This window comes from Oncorhynchus kisutch, linkage group LG4 (genome assembly GCF_002021735.2).
Source record: "Oncorhynchus kisutch isolate 150728-3 linkage group LG4, Okis_V2, whole genome shotgun sequence".
In the NCBI taxonomy this organism is placed as follows: Eukaryota; Metazoa; Chordata; class Actinopteri; order Salmoniformes; family Salmonidae; genus Oncorhynchus; species Oncorhynchus kisutch.
The window spans coordinates 13,911,674-13,928,651 of NC_034177.2; the positions used below are offsets into that span (position 1 = coordinate 13,911,674).

General features: G+C 42.6%; 1 protein-coding gene across 3 annotated transcripts in view; it reads left to right on the top strand.

Moving 5' to 3' along the window:
* The window catches only part of rabgap1l (RAB GTPase activating protein 1-like), a 151,938-nt gene that overhangs the window by 69,241 nt on the left and 65,719 nt on the right, over window positions 1-16,978 (top strand). For 2 of the 3 annotated variants that reach the window (XM_031822471.1, XM_031822473.1), the window contains 2 exons: window positions 12,213-12,347; window positions 16,857-16,931. In XM_031822471.1, coding sequence (XP_031678331.1) covers window positions 12,213-12,347; window positions 16,857-16,931 — 210 coding nt within the window. The remainder of the gene's footprint in view (window positions 1-12,212; window positions 12,348-16,856; window positions 16,932-16,978) is intronic. The other variant, XM_031822472.1, reaches the window with a different exon arrangement.

The window sequence follows — 16,978 nt, forward strand, 5'->3', positions numbered from 1 at the left end:
CTGCCTCAGTCATACTCTCGTCCTCGACCAGGCTACAAGAGACTCCCGGCAATGTTCTATTCGATACACCATAGGATACAACAGTACTGAGAACTTTCTGAGTAGTTCTAGAAGCATGCTTTGTGTGTTAAGTGGGACATATGTTGGGCGGGGGATACCTAACTGCACCCATCAGCAGTGTGTCAGGCCATTTCGTTCCAAAGCGTTCACAAATAGGCAGGACAAGTTAGTCACACTTGCTCATTGCAACTTGTCTGATAACTGGATGCACATATTTCTTAATACCCAGCTGGCTACCCAGGAACTTTTGAATCAACTTTTGCTGTGTCTAATGTGCAGTGCACCCACATCAGCCCAGAGTAAGGGGATCTGTCTCCATAAGCACAATGCAGCTAGCTGTCTGGCTTACTGTGGCTATCTCTGAGTCTCTCCACAGGATGCTAGCATCACTTGTCAGCCGGGATCTCGCTCCACACTGATTGGACTGGCCGTCAGGTTGGGCTTAATGGGCTCTGACTGCTTCTTCTCCTGTCTGCGTCTCAGTCCACACGCAGCCCCAGCTCTGAAGGTTTAGAGAAGCATCACTGCACCCCACCAGGGGCGTCTGAAACCCTCATTACATAAACCTTGTTTAAGGGTCTGCTCGACCAAGGCTTTGATGGTCCCCTGTGGCCTGAAGTAAGTATGTTCATGGTCAAGTAAATCATCTCCTATTTACTCTGAGGAGTAAATTCAACAGTTTGACAACAGCTATTGGACCTTTTTTTTTGATTCCAGCACTAGAACACCTGATTCACGTCGTCAACCAATCGTCAAGCCTTTGCTTAGCGGAAACACACGTGCTAGTGCAGGAATAGAACAATCGTGCAATAACTGCAACAGTTTTCCAGAGAGATGGATTAGACCAGACGATAGCATAGCAACACAGATCCACAACCAGCCTGTGTGGAACCTTCCAGCAGGGCTTTAAGTGATCCACTGGTGTGCCGCAGAGGTGAGCCCACCTCAGATCAATGGGCTTGAAGGTCATCGGTTTTGTCTTTCTCTTCTGACAGGGTCCAGCAGTAGCTTGTTGACTGGGCCTTGGCCAACACAAACAGCTGGGTTCGATCCGTCAACCCGTATAGAAAACTCCAAGTCAGACTAGCTTCGAATTAGCCTTAGTAATTATGCCAATAAAATGAATGACAGTGAGAGGACATGCGGCATCGCATATTGACCCCCCCTCGCTCTGATTCTTCTTTGCTTGTTTGACTGAGGCAGGCTTCCTTCACAGATGTTTGTGACTAAATGACCATTTGGATTCCCTCTGCTTATGTATGGAGCCTATTTGTCAGGAACCATGGGCTTTACGACACCGCGCCACATATGAGATCCATTTTCTTACACACAGAAAGAGAGAGAAGGACAAATGGAGTAAGAGAGAGATGGCTAGACAGTGGGGCAGAGCAAGATCCGATCCATTGCACTATTAACTAGTGACTGTGCCTGGATTGCAGCTTAGATGATTGTTCTTTCCAAACACACAACCCAGCCCTCCTCGGGGCAGCATTTGACTCGTATTTATTTAATTCAGTGTAATGGTGTTTGAGTTGAGTATAATTTCCAGCCTTTATCTCGTGTATAACACCTTTTTCAAACACTATTAGTATCAGCATCTCCAGTTACTGGTGCTGACCTCAGTATACCCGGCTGTGTACTACCCAATTCCCCGGTGCATCTTGCCCGAGGTGTGAGCGGCATTCAAGGTTTGCACCGGAGTGACTTAGTTACCACCAGCTCTGGTTGCAGAGTGAGATTGTTAGGGAAAGAGGTGATGGGTGTGGGAGTGTTAGCTTGACTTGGCAAAATCATCACTTTATTTTGGGGTGCTAAATGGGTTACCTGCCTGTGTTGCTCGCAGGGAAGAGTAATGCCTTGTCTGCCAACAGGCCCCCAAGCTGCATAGAATAACTCTCCTTATTGTTTCTCTTTCTGTTTTTCTTTCACTGTTTTTAGCCCCCCCCCCCCCCCACCACCACCACACACACACACACACAGTACACTCTGACCTTATCCTGCTTCAGTTGTTTTGTTGAATCCCTGCATATGTATTATATTATGTATCATAACATGCTGTGGTTCATGAGGATTCTGACCTGGTGGGACAATGTTTCCATGACATGTTATGATGAGGGAGTGGAAGGGTGTGTGTGTGTGTGTGGAGAGAGAGATTCATGAATGGTTTCTTTATGATAAGATTGTATTGGCGAGGATGGTCTTTGAGACCCTGGTAAATCTAGATCACCCCATGCCCACATAATGTTCCTACTGTCACCATCCAGTACAGTAGTACAGCATGCTTAATGATGGTAGTGGGTCTGGAGTAGGGTTGTGGCGGTCACCACATTTCCTCAGCCTGTGATTATCAAGCAAATAACTGTTGGTCTCACGGTAATTGACTGTTAATTAACAAACACATGTAGCATCTCCTGTCTTCCTACATTTTAAAACGTCTAATGAATCCATGTAATATAGCCTACACCTTAACAATGAATCCATGTTATATAGCCTACGCCATCACAATGAATCCATGTTATATAGCCTACGCCATCACAATGAATCCATGTTATATTGCCTACACCTTCACAATGAATCCATGTAATATACCCTACACCAACACAATGAATCCATGTAATATAGCCTACACCATCACAATGAATCCATGTAATATAGCCTACACCATCACAATGAATCCATGTTATATAGCCTACGCCATCACAATGAATCTGTGTTATATAGCCTACACCATCACAACGAATCCATGTAATATAGCCTACACCTTCACAATGAATCCATGTAATATAGCCTACACCATCACAATGAATCCATGTAATATAGCCTACACCATCACAATGAATCCATGTAATATAGCCTACACCATCACAACGGATCCATGTAATGTAGCCTACACCATCACAACGAATCCATGTAATATAGCCTACACCATCACAACGAATCCATGTAATATAGCCTACGCCATCACAATGAATCCATGTAATATAGCCTACACCATCACAACGGATCCATGTAATATAGCCTACACCATCACAACAAATCCATGTAATATAGCCTACACCATCACAATGAATCCATGTAATATAGCCTACACCATCACAACGAATCCATGTAATATAGCCTACGCCATCACAACGAATCCATGTAATATAGCCTACGCCATCACAATGAATCCATGTAATATAGCCTACGCCTTCACAATGAATCCATGTAATATAGCCTACGCCTTCACAATGAATCCATGTAATATAGCCTACACCATCACAATGAATCCATGTAATATAGCCTACACCATCACAACGGATCCATGTAATATAGCCTACACCATCACAACGAATCCATGTAATATAGCCTACACCTTCACAGTAAATCCATGTAATATAGCCTACACCTTCACAATAAATCCATTATTTATTTTAGATAGGTCTAAAGAAGCATGATATGAAAAAAATGTAGTCTATTTCAGAAGAACAGAATAGCATACTCTGTTGTCCTGATCTGACTATGCCAAATGGCTTTGGGATACACTAGTTCATTTAGCGGACAAGATTTGCTTAGAATTCCATGGCATTATTTTATAGTATGAAGAATACAATTGAACTAAGCTGAATAAAATAGAAAGGATATTTTCTCCAAGTTGCATATTGAAGATATTGGAAGAACGGTCCACATTTACTTTTCGTTAGCCAACAAGATGAGTAGGCCTAACAAACAGCAAAAGCACTAGCCTATGTCATTCTACTATCCCCCATAGTACAAAACTTTACCTATTCTGTGTGAGAAATACATATTCCAAACATAGTCTGGGACACTTGAGGGATGCAATGTGGCTGACACAACAGATCTGAACATTTAGTTTAAAATGTTGATAAACTATTATGCTATTTTTTTACATTATAAGCTATAAGCGCAAATATTAAATTAGTGGAAAACACCATTATCAAAGTTAGTTTGGCCACTTTAGTTGTGATACTAACCTTATTAAATCATATAGGCCTATGGGCTAGGCTACATGAGGTGTGATTCTTCACTTCCGACAGAGATGGCCGCCTCGCTTCGCGTTCCTAGGAAACTGCAGTTTTTTGTTTTTTTACGTGTTATTTCTTACATTGGTACCCCAGGTCATCTTAGGTTTCATTACATACAGTCGAGAAGAACTACTGAACATAAGAGCAGCGTCAACTCACCATCAGTACGACCAAGGATATGACTTTCGCGAAGCGGACCCTGTCTTCTGCCTTTCACCCAGGACAACGGAATGGATCCCAGCCGGCGACCCCAAAAAACGACTTTGAAGAAGGGGAAAACGAAGCGGTCTTCTGGTCAGACTCCGGAGACGGGCACATCGTGCACCACTCCCTAGCATTCTCCTCGCCAATGTCCAGTCTCTTGACAACAAGGTTGATGAAATCCGAGCAAGGGTAGCATTCCAGAGGGACATCAGAGACTTTAACGTTCTTTGCTTCACGGAAACATGGCTCACTGGAGAGACTCTATCGGAGACGGTGCAGCCAGCTGGTTTCTCCACGCATCGCGCCGACAGAAACAAACATCTTTCTGGTAAGAAGAGGGGCGGGGGCGTATGCTTTATGGTTAACGTGACGTGGTGTGGCCAAAACAACATACAGGAACTTAAGTCCTTCTGTTCACCTGATTTAGAATTCCTCACAATCAAATGTAGACCGCATTATCTACCAAGGGAATTCTCTTCGATTATAATCACAGCCGTATATATTCCCCCCCAAGCAGACACATCGATGGCTCTGAACAAACTTTATTTGACTCTTTGCAAACTGGAATCCATATATCCGGAGGCTGCATTCATTGTAGCTGGGGATTTTAACAAGGCTAATCTGAAAACAAGACTTCCTCAATTTTATCAGCATATCGATTGCGCAACCAGGGCGGGAAAAACCTTGGATCATTGCTATTCCAACTTCCGCGACGCATATAAGGCCCTGCCCCGCCCTCCTTTCGGAAAAGCTGACCATGACTCCATTTTGTTGATCCCTGCCTACAGACAGAAACTAAAACAAGAAGCTCCCGCGCTGAGGTCTGTTCAACGCTGGTCCGACCAATCGGATTCCACACTCCAAGACTGCTTCCATCACGTGGACTGGGATATGTTCCGTATTGCGTCAGACGACAACATTGACGAATACGCTGATTCGGTGTGCGAGTTCATTAGAACGTGCGTTGAAGATGTCGTTCCCATAGCAACGATTAAAACATTCCCAAACCAGAAACCGTAGATTGATGGCAGCATTCGTGTGAAACTGAAAGCGCGAACCACTGTTTTTAATCAGGGCAAGGTGACTGGAAACATGACCGAATACAAACAGTGTAACTATTCCCTCCGCAAGGCAATCAAACAAGCTAAGCGTCAGTATAGAGACAAAGTAGAATCTCAATTCAACGGCTCATACACAAGAGGTATGTGGCAGGGTCTACAGTCAATCACGGATTACAAAAAGAGAACCAGCACCGTCACGGACCAGGATGTCTTGCTCCCAGGCAGACTAAATAACTTTTTTGCCCGCTTTGAGGACAATACAGTGCCACTGACACTGCCCGCAACTAAAACATGCGGACTCTCCTTCACTGCAGCCGACGTGAGGAAGACATTTAAACGTGTCAACCCTCGCAAGGCTGCAGGCCCAGACAGCATCCCCAGCCGCGCCCTCAGAGCATGCGCAGACCAGCTGGCTGGTGTGTTTACGGACATATTCAATCAATCCCTATCCCAGTCTGTTGTTCACACATGCTTCAAGAGGGCCACCATTGTTCCTGTTCCCAAGAAAGCTAAGGTAACTGAGCTAAACGACTACCGCCCCGTAGCACTCACTTCCGTCATCATGAAGTGCTTTGAGAGACTAGTCAAGGACCATATCACCTCCACCCTACCTGACACCCTAGACCCACTCCAATTTGCTTACCGCCCAAATAGGTCCACAGACGATGCAATCTCAACCACACTGCACACTGCCCTAACCCATCTGGACAAGAGGAATACCTATGTGAGAATGCTGTTCATCGACTACAGCTCGGCATTTAACACCATAGTGCCCTCCAAGCTCGTCATCAAGCTCGAGACCCTGGGTCTCGACCCCGCCCTGTGCAACTGGGTACTGGACTTCCTGACGGGCCGCCCCCAGGTGGTGAGGGTAGGCAACAACAACATCTCCACCCCGCTGATCCTCAACACTGGGGCCCCACAAGGGTGCGTTCTGAGCCCTCTCCTGTACTCCCTGTTCACCCACGACTGCATGGCCACGCACGCCTCCAACTCAATCATCAAGTTTGCGGACGACACAACAGTGGTAGGCTTGATTACCAACAACGACGAGACGGCCTACAGGGAGGAGGTGAGGGCCCTCGGAGTGTGGTGTCAGGAAAATAACCTCACACTCAACGTCAACAAAACTAAGGAGATGATTGTGGACTTCAGGAAACAGCAGAGGGAACACCCCCCTATCCACATCGATGGAACAGTAGTGGAGAGGGTAGTAAGTTTTAAGTTCCTCGGCGTACACATCACAGACAAACTGAATTGGTCCACCCACACAGACAGCATCGTGAAGAAGGCGTAGCAGCGCCTCTTCAACCTCAGGAGGCTGAAGAAATTCGGCTTATCACCAAAAGCACTCACAAACTTCTACAGATGCACAATCGAGAGCATCCTGTCGGGCTGTATCACCGCCTGGTACGGCAATTGCTCCGCCCACAACCGTAAGGCTCTCCAGAGGGTAGTGAGGTCTGCACAACGCATCACCGGGGGCAAACTACCTGCCCTCCAGGACACCTACACCACCCGATGTCACAGGAAGGCCATAAAGATCATCAAGGACAGCAACCACCCGAGCCACTGCCTGTTCACCCCGCTATCATCCAGAAGGCGAGGTCAGTACAGGTGCATCAAAGCTGGGACCGAGAGACTGAAAAACAGCTTCTATCTCAAGGCCATCAGACTGTTAAACAGCCACCACTAACATTGAGTGGGTGCTGCCAACACACTGACTCAACTCCAGCCACTTTAATAATGGGAATTGATGGGAAATTATGTAAAATATATCACTAGCCACTTTAAACAATGCTACCTAATATAATGTTCCCTACATTATTCATCTCATATGTATACGTATATACTGTACTCTATATCATCTACTGCATCCTTATGTAATACATGTATCACTAGCCACTTTAACTATGCCACTTTTTTTACATACTCATCTCATATGTATATACTGCACTCAATACCATCTACTGTATCTTGCCTATGCCGCTCTGTACCATCACTCATTCATATATCTTTATGTACATATTCTTTATCCCCTTACACTTGTGTCTATAAGGTAGTAGTTTTGGAATTGTTAGCTAGATTACTTGTTGGTTATTACTGCATTGTCGGAACTAGAAGCACAAGCATTTCGCTACACTCGCACTAACATCTGCTAACCATGTGTATGTGACAAATAAAATTTGATTTGATACTAACCTTATTAAAACATATAGGCCTATGGGCTATGCTACATGAGGTGTGATACTAACCTTATTAAAACATATAGGCCTATGGGCTATGCTACATGAGTTGTGATACTAACCTTATTAAAACATATAGGCCTATGGGCTATGCTACATGAGGTGTGATACTAACCTTATTAAAACATATAGGCCTATGGGCTATGCTACATGAGGTGTGATACTAACCTTATTAAAACATATAGGCCTATGGGCTAGGCTACATGAGGTGTGCGACTATGATTCGAAAAAGGCGCAAAAAAAGGCATTGTTTCTTATGCTGGGCATCATTCACAAGTGATAATATACAGTTGAAGTCGGAGGTTTACATACACCTTAGCCAAATACATTTAAACTCAGTTTTTCACAATTCCTGACATTTAATCATAGTAAAAATTCCCAGTCTTAGGTCAGTTAGTAGCACCACTTTATTTTAACAATGTGAAATGTCAGAATAATAGTGTCGAGAATTATTTATTTCAGCTTTTATTTATTTTATCACATTCCCAGTGGGTCAGAAGTTTACATACACTCAATTAGTATTTGGTTGCATTAAGTAGACTATTCTTGATTTAATCTTGTCTTTACATATAATAAATCAAATGTGTGAGATTTGTGAGATTTAGAATGGACCATTATTGTGCACCTGGCAGCGGGAAAAAATTTAATCTATGCACTTAAATTAAGATTGGAGGACACTTTTTGCGTGGTTCATTTCATGCCAGCCAGGTAGGCTATTGTCCTGTTGTAAATATAAGCAATGTGCTTAATATTAGAAAAGTTGAGAAATAAATATAGTAGGCCTAGCCTACTATAGTACGCTGATGGAATCCTCCTCTTTTTAGTAGAGCCCATCACTTTTTCTCACGCTATTGCATAGCCTATAGAAATGTGTGTTTTTCATTAGATTACATTTGTATTGATATCAGAGTGATTAGAGGGTTCTGAAATTGACACCCTTGCTAAAGATGAGCAATAATGACTGTATAAAATAAAACATTCAAATACTGAGCTGTATTGTATGCTCAAATAAATGGGGAAATTATTTTATAACCCACTCACAGATAATATCTTTGCAGTTTTGGAAACCTTAGTGTTATCTTTCCAAAGCTGCCAATTATATGCATAGTCGAGCATCTTTTCGTGACAAAATATTGCGCTTAAAACGGGCACGTTTTTTTATCCATAAATTAAAAGAGCGCCCCCTATATCCAAGAAGTTAACCCACTGCAATTTTCTCCCTCATCATTATTCAGCATTAATTCAGGATTATCTGTAATCATGGTAGCATCCACATTCATGTAGATTGTGTTTAGAAACATTCTTATTTATATTATAAGTGTCTCCCAAAAATACAGTGCATTATTTAACATTAATTTCTATTCGGCACAAAATAATCTGAAACGCAACCAAGACGAACTGCAAATGCGTCCAGCAAGTATGTATAATTACAAGCTTGATGGTAGTCATTGTGTGCTAGGAATATGGGAGCAAATACTAAACATTTATCTATTTATAATCATCTTTAGGGGTGTCAATTTTTACCCCTACCTTTTTGAGAGAAAAAATATATTACATGTTAAACAAACTCTTTCTTTGAGCAATTGTATTAGTGTAGAATAATAGAATTCCATTTGATTGAGCGTACAATACAGCTCATTATTTAAGTGGGCTTATTTTATGCAGTCATTATTGCTCATCTTTATCAAGGGTGGCAATAATGTTGACTCCACTGTACATACGCAGACAAACACACATTGCCAATGTCATTGACCAATGCACGCACACACACACACACACACACACACACACACACACACACACACACACACACACACACACACAAATCCTTGCTCATACATTCCTTCTCTCCCTTTTCATCTCTGTTCCTTTGAGTGCAGTGTGACAACAAGCCAGTGGCACGGAGCAGAGACGCCAAGGACATTGTATCAGAGAACTGGCTCATCTGAAGAAGTAGAGAGGAAACCTAGCCTTATTTACTGGCTTTAGGTGACTAATGGCGCCTTAAATTAGTAGTGACGTGCCGTTCATTTAATCAAACTGTTTACAACTGGCCCTGTCAACGAGATTCCTCCAGACCCAGATTGATGTTGCCATGGTACTGCGCTTTTTATTAATTATTAGACTGGTTAGAGTGTTGTGGAAAGGGGGACTGTTCAGAGAGTATGTGTGTACATGTTCATGCTGGTATCTATGGTATTGTTATACTTTTATCTTCATATTCTCAAGAAATGCCAAGACACATTGCACTAAGAAACATCCATGGCTTTTGCTCTAGTAATGGACGAATATAAAGCGGTTAGTTCCAACCCACCCATAATGCGTTGTGTGTCGTACCACCTCGTTTCCAATCTCGTTAAGCATTACAGGTTGTCATGTGCCAAGCTGGCAGCAGCAGCCACAGTCAAACCCTCCAACGGTCTGTTGTTTGCTGCCTTAAATGAATCCGTTGCTCCCTAAGCTGTTCTTAGGCTATTGGCTACTAGCTACGCACATCCAATTAGTATTAGCTGGACAGAATCATAACAAAACAAGGCCTATGTCATAGTAGTGTGTTCTAACCCAGTCCTATTAGAGACGGACACTGCTGTTGCACATATCTGTTATTTCAGTATGATATTTGAGCAACACTTTACTTAAAACCTGACAGTACTGTATAATGCTTTATAAACATGTATGAGCTGTTATATAATGTTTTAGAAAACAGCTTTATACGGCTGTATAAAGCCCCCCACCTTTATAAAGCCCCCCACCTTTATAAAGCCCCCCACCTTTTCCTACAGTACAGCTTCAATTCATCAGGGTATGGACTCTACAAGATGTCGAAAGCGTTCCACAGGGATGCTGGCCCATGTTGACTCCAATGCTTCCCAAAGTTGTCAAGTTGGCTGGATGTCCTTTGGGTGGGGGACCATTCTTAATACACACTGGAAATTGTTGAGCTTGAAAAAGCCAGCAGCGTTGCAGTTCTTGACACAAACTGGTGCGCCTGGCACCGACTACCATACCCCATTCAAAGGCATTTACCCTCTGAATGGCTTATATAGTGGGGCAAAAAAGGTATTTAGTCAGCCACCAATTGTGCAAGTTCTCCTACTTAAAAAGATGAGAGAGGCCTGTAATTTTCATCATAGGTACACTTCAACTATGACAGACAAAATGGGGGAAAAAATCCAGAAAATAACATTGTAGGATTTTTTATGAATTTATTTGCAAATTATGGTGGAAAATAAGTATTTGGTTAATGACAAAGGTCAAACGTTTTCTGTAAGTCTTCACAAGGTTTTCACACACTGTTGCTGGTATTTTGGCCCATTCCTCTATGCAGATCTCTTCTAGAGCAATTAATTTTGTCTGTCATAGTTGAAGTGTACCTATGATGAAAATTACAGGCCTCTCATCTTTTTAAGTGGGAGAACTTGCACAATTGGTGGCTGACTAAATACTTTTTTGTCCCACTGTATACACTATCCATGTCTCAATTAAATCCTTCTTTAATCTGTCTCCTCCCCTTCATCTACACTGATTGAAGTGGATTTAACAAGTGAAATCAATAAGGGATCATAGCTTTCACCTGTATTCACCTGGTCAGTCTGTCACGAAAAGAGCAGGTGTTCTTAAGGTTTTGTACACTCAGTGTATATCTATTTATCTCTCTCTGTCTCTCATTCTCCCCCTCCCCTTTTTATTCGGCTGTAGACCTGTAGTCAAGGTCAACTTCCACCTAATGTGAGCTGAATGGCATGTTAGCCTGTGTGTTGATGCTCATGCCAGACTCCATTGCACACAATTAACCCCATTATACACAATTGAGTGTCATCTACTTTGGTGCATTTTGTTTTGACTCGTGCTCCTCTCAAACTCGCAAAGGCTGGCAGTTCCTCTTCTGTGATACTCGTGAACTAGAAAGAGACCAAATGAGAACGACCGTGTATTTTCACTTTCTATCGTACACGCTGTCACTCTCACTCATTCTTTCTCACACACACACACACACACACACACACACACACACACCAGTCAGAGCCGTCAGGGTGCCGGGGCCTGTTTTATCTGCAGCTCACAGTTGTTAGTGTGAGAATGCCAGGCTGCCAGTCATCCTGGAGGAAGTGCTGTGCTGCAGATTAGAAAGCCCAGGCAGCAGCTGAGTGGAATGGGACATCACCAGGCGCTCACACAGAATATGCTCTGAAAACCAGAAAATATCATTTTCTTTCTCCTTCTGGGCTTTGTCTGTCTCTCGCTCTCTCTCTCTCTCGGTCTCTCTCTAGTCTACTGACTTTAACATGTTGGGTGGCGTTGTTCCTCTGAATATGTTTCCTTGGGCATACTATAGCTATTTGAATAATGCAAGGATGTTTAGTGAAGTTGTATGGTGTATTGATAAAAAGTCCAATTATACATTTCTCTCTGACTATAGGTTGTGTTGCTTGTAGGTATTGAAACACTGGAATAGCTATTTATAGTCTGTTGGAAATGATCTTGTTCGTATGTGCCTGTATGTACACAGTATAGTGGTGTGTTCACACAGAATCACATTTCATATTTATAGTTGCATTTGTATATAGAGTAAAACAGTCACAAATGTCTTACACAGCCCTTGTTTTGTGTTGCAGGACTCTGCTCAGGACGGAGTGATCACCAGAGACATCCACCGCACCTTCCCCGCTCACGACTACTTCAAAGACACGGACGGAGACGGACAGGACTCCCTCTACAAGATCTGTAAAGTACGGATGGATGACACACTGGTGATCGACGTTTATGAAAGCATGTACACTCCCTACCTCTTTACTTGGACAGTGAAGATAAAACTTTTAATTTGGCTCTATACTCCAGCATTTTGGATTTGAGATCAAATGTTTTTAATTTGTATGTATGAAAAAACCCTCAAATTAAAGGTGACATTCTGTACTGTCGCTTCATATGAAACGTTTGATCTCAACCCCAAAATGCTTGAGTATAGATCAAAGTTAAATAGTTTTAGCTTCAGTGTTCAAAGTAATGCGTAGAGTGTAGCTGTCAGAATTAACTTGTGTTTCTGTATCACTAAAACTATTGTTAGATGACTTGCGGGAGCAGCTAAAAGCTTACCTTGTATGATGACCCGATACGTACTGAAGACATAATGCACAGAAAAGTACTCTGAACAGAAACGTACAAGCTAACACAAACCACACAATACTCCACACACACCAAGTTGCCATAGTAACATGTTAGGATGCACACCGATACAATAGCTAACGTTGTATCTTGCTCAAAACCAACACATAAGCTTTTAGTTTTAAAACATGTAACTCAAATAGAATATAGATAAGGTATGATTCCAGAATGATGCTACATTTTCTTTCATCTGGCAATTCAGAGAACACAGAAGGATGCTGTGGTGAAACAACTGATTGGAAGGCGCACACACACACACACACACACACACACACACACACACAAACAAACAAAGTGTCTTAACCTACCAACTATGTCAGTTTAGCACCAGGCTTTCATTTGTATGCAAATACATGTAGATTGCCTGTTGATAGGGTTGGTTAGTTCCTGAAGAGACATGCACTTTTATCTCCTATTCTATTCCTACAATGCTTTTTGTCCAGGTGAGTTCAAAGGACATGCATTGTCCTTGTGAAGGAATTGTGTCAGGACCAGCAGAAAAAAACATCCAGAGAAACATCCTCCTGTGCCGAATAATAATTTGAATAATTACTATCTAAAAGGCAAAAACTGATCCCAGATCAGATCTCCTACTCTGAGAATCTGTGAATACGTGCCCAGAAGAGGAGGAAACTGTAATGTAATATAAATCATATTTACGTTTAGCAGGGGCTTTTATCCAAAGTCATGCGTGCATCCATTTGATGTGTATGGGTGGTGTCAGGATTCAAACCCACTACCCTGACATTACAACAGCTATGCTCTACCAACTCCCTGCACCTCTACCAAAAGCATTTCGCTACACTCGCATTAACATCTGCTAACCATGTGTATGTGACAAATAACATTTGATTTGATTTGAACTGATCTACAAAGGACCACAATATTAGGTCAAATTCTCCACCATTCTCCACCACGTGATTGGTTGTGCTCCAAATGATAATCATTTACACACAACAGCCAGCCACAGTTAATCTGTCCCGGCTGACAAATAGGAATGTCATCTATCCCAGACCCCCATCCAGCTAGCACTGTACATCTGTCTAACCGTGGCAGAGCGGGCTGAATTGCAACACTCCATCAAACGTCTCTTACTCTCAAGACAGCCAGGCGGAGTATAGCTCCTCAATTACACTTCCCTCTGTATTCCAGGTGGAAACACATAGAAAAACATATTTCATTTCTGTTTTAAAAGCAATGGACTGTGGAGAATGTTACAGCAATCAAGACTCATTGACATAATATACTGTTTATAATATGTATGTAATGTTATAGTCAACTGTGGATTTTATTTTAATCCACTTTAAAACCTGTTGACGGGTTAGGGTTCCCTTTTGGGAACGACCCCTCCCACGTTCAGCTGGAACGGATTTTTTTTCTGTTTACTATGGGCACGCAATTCCTCCAAAGGGGGCAGTAGTCGGCCCTATCTTTAACACCAATAATTATGTCATAAACAATCAAGCTCATCTTTGCACCCAGAACCAAGTCCCTAGAAACTACCTGATGCTAGCGAATGAAAACCCTGTATACGCTGATGGTGTGAATTAATAAGATAATTCATCACGTAGCCAGTCATGTCATTAATTGTCATCAATTATGTCCTGCTTATGACATTGTTAAGTAGGTCCTTTGGACAGAAGGTTCCAGTGACGTTTGAAGTAGTAGGGCACAAGGCTCTGGTCAAAAGTAGCACAGTATTATCAAAGATTTTGTAACTAAACCAAGATGGACCACAGCTTGTTGTTTCCAATGGGAACAAATTAGTCATCGTGGGCTTCCTCTCACTCCCATATTTGGTAGTAAGTGACAATGCCAACCGGGTGCTTCACATTTATACATCCAGTGAAATATCTGTCACGTTGTTTTATCTATGGTATTATGCAGAGTAGGGTGTCAAGTGTACAATGATTTCTGAAAGTTTTTCAGACCCCTTGACTTTTTCCACATTTTGTTACGTTAAATTAAATAAATAGAAATCTGTATCAATCTACACAGAATACCCCATAATGACGAAGCGAAAACAGGGTTTTAGAAATGTTGGCAAAAATATATATAAAATAAAAAACAGTAATTTCTTATTTACATAAGTATTCAGACCCTTTTGTTATGAGACTCTAAATTTAGCTCAGGTGCATCCTGTTTCCATTGATCATCCTTGATGTTTATACAACTTGATTGGAGTACACCTGTGGTAAATTCATTTGATTTGGAAAAGCACACACCTATCCACATATATGGTCCCATAGTCTCCCCCGAGACAGGATTGTGTCAAGGCACAGATCTGGGGAAGGGTACCAAAAAATGTCTGCAGCATTGAAGGTCCTCAAGACTACAGTGGCCTCCATCATTCTTAAATGGAAGAAGTTTGGAACCACCAAAACTCTTCCTAGAGATGGCCACCCGGCCAAGCTGGTCAATCGGGGGAGAAGGACCTTGGTCAGCGAGGTGACCAAGAACCTGATGTTCACTCTGACAGAGCTCCAGAGTTCCTCTGTGGAGATGGTTGTCCTTCTGGAAGGTTCTCCCATCTCTGCAGCACTCCACCAATCAGACCTTTATGGGAGAGTGGCTAGACGGAAGCCAATCCTGAGTAAAAGGCACATGACAGCCTACTTGGAGTTTGCCAAAAGGCACCTAAAGAACTCTGACCATGAGAAACAAGATTTTCTGGTCTGATTAAACCAAGATTTAACTCTTTGGCCAGAATGCCAAGTGTCACGTCTGGAGGGAACCTGGCATCTCTACGGTGATGCATGGTGGTGGCAGCATCATGCTGTGTGGATTGTTTTCAGCAGCAGCAATTCAGAGTCTAGTCAGGATCGAGGGAAAGATGAACAGAAAACCTGCTCCAGAGTGCTCAGGAGCTCAGACTGGGGCAAAGTTCACCTTCCAACAGGACAACGACCCTAAACACACAACCAAGACAACTCAGGTGTGGCTTCGGGACACGTCTCTGAATGTTCTTGAGTGTCCCAGCCAGAGCCCGGGCTTGAACCCGATCAAACATATCTGGAGAGACCTGAAAATAGCTGTGCAACGACGCTCCCCATCCAACCTGACAGACCTTGAGAGGATCTGTAGAGAAGAATGCGAGAAACTCCCCAGATACAGGTGTGCTAAGTGCCATACCCAAGAACACTCAAGGCTGTAGTCGCTGCCAAAGATGTTTCAATAAAGTACTGTGTAAAAGGTCTAAATATTTATGTAAATGTGATATTTAAGTTTTTTATTTGTAATATATTTGCAAACATTTCTGATTTTGCTTTGTCATTATAGGGTATTGTGGGTAGATTGATTTATCTATTTTCGAATCAGGCTGAAAGTTTTTTTAAAAACATGTCAGGTCAAGTGGTCTGAATACTTTCCGAATGCATCTTTTCATCTTTCCCTGCAATAGGGTGATTCCCCTAACTGTAGATTTCGAGGAGGCTGTTTTGCCAACTGCTTTGAAGAAGACCGAACCAGGGAGCTGGTTCTCTCTCCCCCTCTCCACCCTCCCTCTGTGTTGTTAAATCTGCCCTTTGAAAACAGGGCTTTACAAAGCTTTCCATCTTGATTGGCCCAGCAAGATTAAAGTCACGCCGATAAAGATGGTCCCGAAAGGCTTTCAGCAAGAAACAAAGGAAATATGCTTTCTATGCTGTATGAGTCGTGCAAATGGTCCTCTCCCAACTCAACATGTACTATCGATGTGAGCGAGCTGATAGTACTATATACTGTAAAGAATCTCCCTGCACCTCTTAGACCATCTGGAAACTGTGTACGTGACAACAACAATTAGATTTTGTTAGACAATTAAAAGGCTTTCAGAACAGACCGTTGAAAATGGAACTAAAACTCTAGAACTGCGGACGTTGAGCAACTTTTAAACCACAAATAACAACTGAACAGCCTAGTATCTACTGTGAGAAGGACTCATCCTCTGCAACATTTATACACCTTTGAACTGCAGTGTGTGTCTTGAACTGTTTGGTGTGTCACATTTTAAAACACAAAAAATGGTCTTACTCATTATGTTACATGCATGACACACACACACAGTCTCTTATTTATGGTATGAGGTGACATTATTGGCTCTCTGCTTTGTGTTCTAGGCCTATTCAGTCTATGACAAGGAGATTGGTTACTGTCAGGGACAGTCCTTCCTGGCTGCGGTGCTGCTACTGCACGTAAGTGGGGCTGGATGGATGGAGGGAGGGAGGGAGGGGAAGGATGG